This window comes from Zonotrichia leucophrys, chromosome 3 (assembly GCF_028769735.1).
Source record: "Zonotrichia leucophrys gambelii isolate GWCS_2022_RI chromosome 3, RI_Zleu_2.0, whole genome shotgun sequence".
Taxonomy (NCBI): Eukaryota; Metazoa; Chordata; class Aves; order Passeriformes; family Passerellidae; genus Zonotrichia; species Zonotrichia leucophrys.
Window position 1 is genome coordinate 104,321,635 of NC_088172.1, and position 9,128 is coordinate 104,330,762.

Genomic DNA, 9,128 nt, shown 5'->3' on the forward strand with positions numbered 1-9,128 from the left:
TTTCAGAAACCATCCAAACACAATTTTTTCTGTTTGAACACAGTATGTATCCAGCAGAAAAACATGCATGTCAGTTATTTGAGATAATAATCATCAAGCTTAAGACAGTGAAAACACATTTTGCTCATCTTTTTGGCTCAAACTTCCCAAGTCTTAGGTACAGCATTTCAAATTGCAGAAAAAGCCCTGAGTGCTGCCCATTTTAGCCTCTACCATGATGGATGGATTTCCAACAGCAGTAAAAAGCAAATGTGTTCTGCATAGTAGCAAAGAACTGATGTACTACAAACTTTGGGGTGCTTAACCTTCATTGATTGCCCAAAACCTTGGCCTAATGAGGTTTGTTTTGTCTTTAACACACCTAGGGACAAATTTTCTCCTCAGTTACGTGCACGTGGCTTTCATTATGATCACACACAGCCAAGCACCTACCCAAGGACAAAATGTGGCTCTAGGAGACTTTTCATTACTCAGATTTATATGGACACAAAACAAATCTTGGGAACTGGCAAAATGCTTGTATGTGCCTTGAAAAAAATTCTGTGTATCCAATTTAGCTCATCCTCAAAAAAAAAGGGGGGAGGGAAAAACTCTTGGCAATGTAAAATGAGGTCTGAATATTTTTTTCATTTACAGTTCTTGCTTAAAGCAATCTCTGCGAACAAGACAATCAAAAAATATGGTTTGAATCAAGAAAATCTATGGCTAAAAATGAGATACCTTCCTCAAAGTTTATGAATGGAAGAAAGAGGAAAACCAAATAAATAAAAGTTGATTTGCTTACTTTGGTATTCATGTTCTGAGAGAACTCCAAAATTGTATCAACTCTTGTCCACGCATCAGGATGTTCTTTTAAGTGAGTCAACACTTCTTGTGCCATTCTTTGCTGAAAGAAAAAGTTGATTTGAAAAAAGTATTTAGATTATTTAAGAAGTTATATACTGTCACTGAAGACATCACTATGTAACACTCCATTTCAATTACTTATCTAAGAGTTATGCAGAACTCAACCAGCAGCAACAAGTCCCTTAAGCCTCCTTCTGTGACAGCTGAAGTTCAGGAACAACCAAACTCCAAAAGCCCATTGATGCAGGGCAGCAATTCCTCAATTCCACTCTTCCATCCTGAATGATTCATCCAGACCAGCAAACATGCAGGAACAGCACACATGGTGGGGAAAACCCACTAGGGAATGAGGTTCTCTCCCCTTCCACAGAGCCTTCCAGATAAAACTTTATTCTAGGGCACCCAAACTTTCCAGTTCCAGTGGAAACACTTACACAAAGAGCCAGGCTCCAGGAACACTGTTTTGTGCTGCACAACTGTTGGTTTTATTTTGAAGAACCACAGAGCAGAGCATTAGAGGGATCCCTGGTGTACCTAACAACCTACAAAACCCTAATAAAAACCTGCTGGCAGAGGAAGGAACTGCTCACACCAATGCTTTGCTCTTCCTTGGGTCTGACATTATCAATTACTGTCCTAGTAATGTCCTGTGGTTTCTTGAAAACCTCATCTGAAGCAATTACACACTGAAATGGCTGAATTCATTTCAGCTATCCCTTTCAAGAGCCTGCATGACCTCAGGAATTCTTAGGGAGCCCAAGTGATGTCAGCCATTTCCAGAAGTGCTGCAAACTGTTCTCCCTGCAAGCAGCAGGCACTGCCTCACCAACAAGGTGGGCATTTCACAACACAACTAACACAACTTAATCCATTGTTTCACTGCACTGCAGAGCCAACTGGACGGTTACAGAGCAGTTAAAGCTTTGCTCTAGGATTAACTTCAGCAGTTACAACTCACTACAGCCATGCAGCTTCTACTCTCATCCATACCTGAGCTAATCAGCAACTGGGGTAAGAAAACTTCTATTTTCACCAACTGAGAAACCCAATCAAGACCCCAAATCTATATATATATATAAAATACAACAAACTGACAAACTTGGCTTGTGATTTACAAAATACAATTGGAGGTTCTAACAGAAAAGGGCAAGGATGTCTAAACTACCTGTACAACATCACTTGCACCCCTACTTGATATAATTGAGCACAGTGGAGCAACTGGAGCAGCAAGTGCCTGCAGATCTGAAGTACCACACAAATATTCTGTGTAAGACCACAACCAGCACAGCCCCATTGTTCCAGTGTGACATCAGAGCTAAAAAAAAAAAAACCAAACAGAAAAACCAGCACTTTTAATACACTTTAGTTTTAAAAGGGAAGGAATAGCTGTGTTTACATCTGCAACTGTGTTTGTATATTGGCCTCCTGTTCTGTTTGCTTCTAATACTGGTGACATATCCCAGGATCAAATTTCAACACCAACAAAACACAGAGTCCATATCCTTCTCCCAGGGCTGAGAGATCTGCTCTCATACCCACAAACCCCTTTTGTGGACATCAGACCCTGCAGTTTCATAAACAGCACAAATTCAGTAATAATGGTTAATTAAGAACAAGGCTTTTTCATGTTGCTGGTACCAAAAAAGAATTTGCAAATAATCTTTTTTGGACATGTGAAGATCTAACAAATCAATGGAATTGAGAGGCTGGGATGAGTGCAGGTAAACATTTATGAGTTGCATGAAATCTCCTTAGTCATGTGCTGCACTGGGGCGGGGACATTCTTTCTTTTCAGAGAAGTATATCCAAAAAAGCTGAGAGAAAAAAATTCAAATCTCCAGGACAGAAAATAGCTTCTTTCTTGCCTAATAGAGATGAGCAGATAACAGTTTTGCAAGCAGAGATAAGAACTAAGCAGAAGGAGGAGGCAGGTGAATCTGGAAGCAAGTTCAGCACAGGCCATTCAGGTTGCATTCTAAACCTGTTTTACCCTGACATTACCCTGACCTGTTCCAGGAAAACCACTGGTAATCTCTCCATTTTAATATTCAGTTTCCTCAGCTCCTATTATTCCTGTCACCCTTCAGGAAAGGACTTGAGCTGTCAGACTCCACTGAGAACCATTTTTTCCTGCTTTTTTCTTAACTCCTTGGAAGAGGAAAAGCTCAGACTCCCTAAAACGTCTCCAATTTGGAAAGGTACTAAAACAGCTGACCAAAGTTTCATTGAGGTGACACGTGCAAGTAAATGTATTCAAACAAGTTCATATCATAATTTACTTTTGCCAGTTAAACACCACCTCTTAAATTTTTGCATCCTATTGCATTGATTTTCTAAATACTGGGGAGTTTTCCCAGCTGTTTTAAGTGAAACAACTTCTCACAATGCCAGAACAATGGCAATTTGATCATTGCATTTAGTGTTAATTCTTTATTTTCCCTACAAACCTTCCCAACTTTTTCAGCTCTTTTCAAACCAATCAACATTATAAGCATCACCTGTTTTGCAGGCAGTAAAAGATCACAAAACAAGTGCTACAGATGTCCATACTTCTAAGACAAGAGCTACAAGGAGTTTTCTGTCATTCTTAACCACTTAAAAAACACAGCAGGTAATATTCGAATTTAGGACGCCCAAAATGCAAATATTTCAAAAAACAACAAGGTATTTCAAAACCTATTGGAATTCACATTAATAATCTTTACAAAAGCTTTTTTTTTTCCCTAAAAAGATACACAAAGCAAGTATATGCCAGTATATCATTGTTTATTCTAGCAGCTGGAAAGAATAGAAAAGCATCAGCTACTTTGTCCCATTTAATTCACTTATTGTTGTGCAAGACTATCTTAGTAAGAGACGCCTGACACTGAAACTCCCAATTTGTTGAGCCTGAACAATTAAATCTGCCAGGAGAGGAACTATGCCAACAGCCTTTGTAGCAATACTTGCCCTCAACATTTAAGTCTCCTTCCCAAAGAAGTTCAAGACACAGATTTAAAAAAAAGCAATACAAGATTGACTTTCAAGGTAATATATGCAAACACACAAATGCATAGTCCTCCCATTTCAACTTAATATTTCAAAATCTGCACTAAGTCCAAAGGAATGAATACAAGAAGAACCTGTGCAAACTGTAATGGAAAATAAAAAAGCCCAGACACAAGAAAGGAACAAACTCTTCTATATTAAATATGCATGACATGCTTCTTTATAAATACAAACACAGTAACAGCATCACAAAGATTTTTCTTTTAAAGACAATTCTTCAGTGAAGCAAACATTACATTTAAGGCTTCACAACCCTGTCCATGGTAACAAGTAACAGGTAGCTCAGACCTTCCTGAAGAACTGAGTCAGGAAAGGGGAGCTGCACCAAGAGTCCTCACCAATCACATTTGCTAATAATAATTCTCCACATCTGAAGGCAAGCTAGAAATGAACACACACCAAATAAACACTTCTCCAAGAGTCATTTCAATGGGAATTCACAGTGATATTCCAGTAACTAGCTCAGTAAATTCACCAATATTATTAATTGTTCCTGAAGTGAATTGATTTTGCTCAGCTGATTTGCTCTAAGGCTAAACATGGTCAATAAATGCATGTTCCAAGCCCACCTTACCTGTGCACCTTCTCCATGGTACAGGCAGTTCACCACATTGTCCAAGAGATTGATATCCAGTTTCTGGTTAAAATCCAGCAGCTGACGAGCTGCATGGTCTGCTAACATTGTCATAATTGCTGGCATAGATTACTGCAAAATAAAGTTTAAAAAATTGATCAGTTAGTAAGAAATTATTATCAGCTGCAAAGCAAGTGCTTCAACTTATCTCATTTGTCTCACTGAAACAAGATGCTTCTGCTAGCAGCAGTAGATAACACTGCCTACAACACTGCTTTGATTGTGGGGCACGCACCAGGACAAACTTTTCTTTTCCCTGAAAAATTCACCCATCACTACCCCAGCTGAACTCTCAGGGTGTTGAGCAGGTAAAACCCACAGGGACAGCCTGAGCAGAGGATGGGCTGTGCCACCAGCACCCCGGGGCTCCTTTCACAGCAGCCATCAGCCCCCCATGTCTGCTGGCCCTGTCACCACCACCAAAACCCACACTGGCAACCTCAGCCAGTATCGAGTTCCCAAGGCCAACATGCACATTCAGAAGATTCAGTTCCAAAAGCTTTCAAACACTTGGGTATGGAGGTGAAACGTGATCTACACACACAGCAAGAAATTAGCCACAGGGCATTTTTTAAATTGTTGGGGAAAAAAAGAAAACCACCTTACAAGTTAACCACATCCAAGTAAAAAATTACCACTGAAACTTAAGTTGACTGAAGGCACTTTGAGACCATGAAGCACAGGGACTGTTAAATCAGCAGGCTGCTCTGTGTGCCATGTGAGATCACACTGAAATGGAATTCTACTGGAGGTTTCAGGTCCCCTAAACCCAGGGACAGCATTAACTCTTTGTCCCAGATAGAGCAGCCCTGATATTATGCAAAGGGAGTCAGGTGGGGTGGGTGAGATTCTTTACCAGCCAGAGACTGGCGCGAGATAAAGACATTTGTGAAAAGCAGGAAAACAAGCCAGAAGCCACAGAGTTTCTGATGGAAGGTTCCACTCTACCTTTTTCACACCACCCTGCCTTCCCCACGCTGAAACCCCTATTAATCAAGTTTATTGCCCTGTTCTCACAGAAAATGGCAATCTAACCCATGTTCCCACCCTGCCATCTACAGCACCTGTGTGCCACTCACCCTCCTTTCCAAACCCTGCAAACCTACAGATCCCACGTGAAACTGTTCCTTCACAAGTCTGGGAAGAGCAAGATCAGTCAGGAAGTTACAGCAAAGCCATCTGCATTCTCAGAAAGATACAACCTGAAACTCTTCCAGGAACACACCCCATAAAGTCAGATGTGCTCTCACTAAATAACTCCGTGTGCAAGGAAGAGTTCGTTTCATGCTTTACCTATTCAAGGCATGCTCAAAAGCACAGAGCAAGACAAACCTGTGCCTCAACCCCAGTAATTACTAATTAAGTGAAAGTTTTACTGCAGCATCCAGACAAGGAAAATCTTTTGTTGGGAAACGTGCATTTGCAAGTAGTGTCAAGGAATTTCTGTTACTTCTATATATAAAAATAACTTCAAACCCAAATATTCTAATTGCATTTTCAACTAGAAAACTCAGTATTACTACACTAACACAGCCATTCTAAGGGGTTCATCTCAATATCCAGTAAAATCTTTTTACAATACATTCCTGCAAAACCAAGAGAAAATAAACATCAAGAAGGGAACAAAATAAATTTATAATAATAGTCCATGTCTATTCTTCTCTCCTTCAACTCCTGATGTTTTCAAAATTGTGATGTTAACTCAGGAAGCAAGAAACAGCAGCAGAAAAGGCTGACTTTATTCTTCATTTCATTCTTTTGGCTCAGGAGGACGCAGAGAATGTCACCTGGCAAATGAGGGGCGGTGAGCAGCAGCACTGGAAGGAACCTGCACCCACGGAGAGCTCAGAGCAGCCAATGCTCCAGGCACGCCCCTTTTTGTCCACATCTGCCGGGAGAGCGGTTCCCAAACTACAACAAACGCCGTGCACTCAGGTGGGGCCATTCATTTCAGCCCTGAGCCTCGTTCGGTGCTCTTCAGGCCACCCCGAGGGCGCCAAGGAGGAGCAGCGTGACCGAGAGAAGTTATTCAACACATGGGAGCAGAAAGGAAATGTTTTGAATAGGGCCCTTCGCCACTCCCAGCATTATCTCCACAATGACCTACCTACCTCGGCAGCCGAAACGCAGAAATGGCGGCTTTGTGGCCAGCAGCACCTGCAACCAACTCCATCTCCCACTGCTAACCCTGTACCCACATGGAGCTCGTAATCTCTGATTGACTGTACTCCTACACTCTGCCCTCCCCCATCGTGCCTCAGCTCCGGAACAGATTTAAACCTCGGCTCCAAGAACCGCCACTGATCAGTCCCTCAATAAATGGGCTAACAGAAACAAAAGAGAAAAAGTTAAAAAAATAAAAATAAAAGCCAAACGATAAAAAAAATCTGAACTACAACACAGCAAGAATGTGACATCTACCGAAGGTCAAAAGAACTGCATTTACAGCACTGTTTACACAGTTATCCCAACTCTCGATGACCCTGGACCTTTAACACAACAGTTAGCTTGTTGTGGTACACCCGATTCATTTTGGCATGTAGCACACAGCAATAACAGCAGGCACTTAATAGTAAGAAACGTTGAGCATTTACCATGAGTCCTACAGCACCTTTAACCCAGATATTTAAAGCTCATTGGGGGCAGCGACTAAAATAAAAAGCAAACCCACCCTTGGAGAGTCACTGTGCCCCATTTCCAAGCACGCAATGCAAATGAATTTCCTCCCTCTTGCAAGGAATTAGCTGCATCACTTGTAAATCCCACCCAGGAGGGCTGAGCGCCTCTGAAACGCAGCGCACGACAAACGCGTCCGCATCACGCTGCACACACCACCAGCAATGGCAACGAAACCGCCCCTTCCCTGCGCTCCTTCACACACGCACACGTGAAGGAGAAGGACGAGACGGATTAAGCAACATCTGCCCGGCACCTCGGAGCGTTCATTTTCGGCTGGAAATAACTCACACCCACCCAGCGCGGCGGCCCTTCCCCGGCTCCTGCCGCAGCGCCCCGGCGGGCGGGCAGCGCCCCGGCTCCGGGCACGGCTCGGGCTGCGGCTCGGGCCGGCAGGGCCCCGGTGCCCGGCGGGGAGCGGGCCCGGGCGGTGGGTCGGGCGGGCCGGGGCCCTGCGGAGCGCGGTGGCCCCGCAGCCCCTCCTTCCTCCTCCTCCTCCTCCCCTGGGCTCCAGCCCTGCGCTCTATACAGGGCTCCCCACGTGATCCAGGCGGACGTTTCAATACTGCTGCACAGACACACACACACACAAAAAAATATTTCTGGAAACTTCCACTCCTAATAATTTACAGATTATGTGGCCGGGTTTGCCCGTGCCCGATCCCAGCCCGCCCGGCCCCCTCCTAACGAGGAGCATCCCCCGCAGCATCCGTGCCTGCGCTCGGCCAGGCCGGGGATGCTCGTACCCCGAACCCCATCCGAGCGCACCCCCGCCCCTCAGGGCTTCTCCACGGGCTCCATCACATCCCTCCGGGTACAGGCCGGGCTCTGGGGCGCCCTGCACGGGCACATCCCCCGTTCTGCCCCTCAAACCACCCCCCTCTGCCCCCTCGGCGCTGCCCATGGCGACCCCCCCACAGCCCCGGCTTACCTAGGGGTTTCTCACAGCCTCTTCCTTCAGAAAGTAGGGGCGAGCGAGCCAAGTTTCTAACCACCACACGCCACGAGAAAAAAAAAAAAAAAAAAAAAGGAAAATAAAAAAAGACCACTAAAAATAGCCCCCTCCCAAAAAGAAATAAAAAGAAAAAAAAAAGGACCACGGAAGGAGGGGAAAAAAAATTCAGCACGGAAGGAGGGAAAAATCCACCACGGCAGGAGGTGGGGGGGAAGGCGAGCGCTCCCTGCTCGGCGGTGGGTCGGGGTTAGTGGCGCCACTCCTCCCCTCGCAGCGTGCCCGGCCTGGCTGCACCAGGCGCCCGCAGCGGCCCCCGGGGCTCCGCGCTCGGCTCCGCGCCTTCCCCTCAGCCCCGGGAAAGCGGCCGGCGCGGCGCTCCGGCCTCGCTGGTGCGGGGGGATCTACCCGGCTGCGCCTCCCGCGCCGCCCAGGCCCGGCCCCGCCGGCTCTCGCTGCCCCTGCGGCTGCCGCCCTCCCCGCCCGGCGCTCAGTTCGCCCCCATTCCCGCCGCCCCCCCCGCGGCTCGCACTAAACTTCGCCCCCTCAGCTACGGGTCCCCTACGAGCAGGTCACACACGCGGCGGCGGCGACGGGGACTGAGCGCGGCGCGTCTCCCCCTCCTAATGCCACAGGCTCGGAACCGGCTCAAACCGGTTCAGACTGGGAGATTCCATCTCGGTTTAGTTTTCAGCCCATGGCGCCGCGGAGCGTTTGGAAACCTCGGGGGCCCCGCCCAGCCGCCGCTCCCATTGGCCCCGGGATGTGCCGCCGCGAAGGCGGCCTTCACGCTGATAGGTCGGGCGGGCTGTCAATCCGCTGCGCGCTTCGGATGGGCGGGGGGAGCGAGAGGCGGCGGGGGGGTGAGCTGAGGGGATCCGCCCCCTCTCCAGCAGCGCTTTGCGCGCTAAGGGGGGGCCCACCGCTCTTCGATAGGCCGAGACGCGCTGTCACTCAGAGAGGCCCCGCCTC

At 46.6% G+C, this 9,128-nt stretch overlaps 1 protein-coding gene across 4 annotated transcripts in view; it reads right to left on the bottom strand.

Annotated features, from left to right (window-relative positions):
• Nucleotides 1–8,867, bottom strand: part of XPO1 (exportin 1) — a 34,911-nt gene extending 26,044 nt beyond the window's left edge. The window contains exons 1-4 of one of the 4 annotated variants that reach the window (XM_064709791.1): nt 8,737–8,867; nt 8,136–8,191; nt 4,469–4,600; nt 785–886 (exon numbers count right to left, since the gene is read on the bottom strand). In XM_064709791.1, coding sequence (XP_064565861.1) covers nt 785–886; nt 4,469–4,594 — 228 coding nt within the window. In that variant the 5' untranslated portion in view covers nt 4,595–4,600; nt 8,136–8,191; nt 8,737–8,867. Of the gene's footprint in view, nt 1–784; nt 887–4,468; nt 4,601–6,315; nt 6,620–7,501; nt 7,651–8,135; nt 8,192–8,721 lie in introns of those variants that run through there. The other 3 variants (XM_064709790.1, XM_064709793.1, XM_064709792.1) reach the window with 3 other exon arrangements.
• Between the last annotated feature and the right edge of the window lie 261 nt (nt 8,868–9,128).